The 659-nt window shown below is 36.4% G+C and overlaps 1 protein-coding gene across 1 annotated transcript in view; it reads left to right on the plus strand.

Annotated features, from left to right (window-relative positions):
* Positions 1-447, plus strand: part of LOC110108864 — a 3,650-nt gene extending 3,203 nt beyond the window's left edge. Inside the window, exons 5-6 of the mRNA XM_028693063.1 lie at positions 215-266; positions 386-447. Of these exons, the coding sequence (XP_028548896.1) occupies positions 215-266; positions 386-447 (114 nt within the window). The remainder of the gene's footprint in view (positions 1-214; positions 267-385) is intronic.
* Positions 448-659: the final 212 nt, after the last annotated feature.

The raw sequence follows: 659 nt of genomic DNA on the forward strand, positions 1-659 counted from the left end.
ATGGGAAAACTCTTTGGATTATCTGGAATTGCTGTAATGTGGTGGGCTGCTTCTATGGTGGTTCTCATCTGTTTATTGCCACTCGACGACATCATGCACGCACGCCTGATCTGGACAATGATGAAGCTCCCGGTTTTGGCTCCCTTGGATGGCTTTTGGGGCAACCAGGGACGTCTGTTATTGCTGCAAATTCAAATCTATTTTCTGAGTCCAGGTCTCTATAGGCTCGGGAGCTCTTTTGGTGGAATTCGTTCTAGTCTCACTTCGTCAGTTTTGTTCTTTTTGGCAGAGTGGTTTTATATTTTGTTATTTACTCTCTATAGCTTAGGCTAGAAAATGTAATAGTTTTATTTTTTTTCTGCAGCTTTTTTCTAATGCTGTTAAGGTTTAGAGTCTGAAACTGCTAATGTGGTTTCGGCTTCTTTTCTTATTGTAATTTTTTCCTGAGTTAATGAAATGGGCTTTGGCCCCAATTTTCCCAAAAAAAAAAAAAATCATTTTGGATAATTTTTTATTATTAAAAAAAAATTATACTAAAAAATTGATCCAGAAAACAGTAAGCTATCTGTGCACTAACGAAGCCTTAGTAACAGCCCCATTTCAACTACAATTTTTTTTTCTATTAATATTCCCTTTCTTGTTTGGTTTTCTAATCCTCT

Source organism: Dendrobium catenatum, unplaced genomic scaffold (genome assembly GCF_001605985.2).
Source record: "Dendrobium catenatum unplaced genomic scaffold, ASM160598v2 fragScaff_scaffold_226, whole genome shotgun sequence".
Classification (NCBI taxonomy): Eukaryota; Viridiplantae; Streptophyta; class Magnoliopsida; order Asparagales; family Orchidaceae; genus Dendrobium; species Dendrobium catenatum.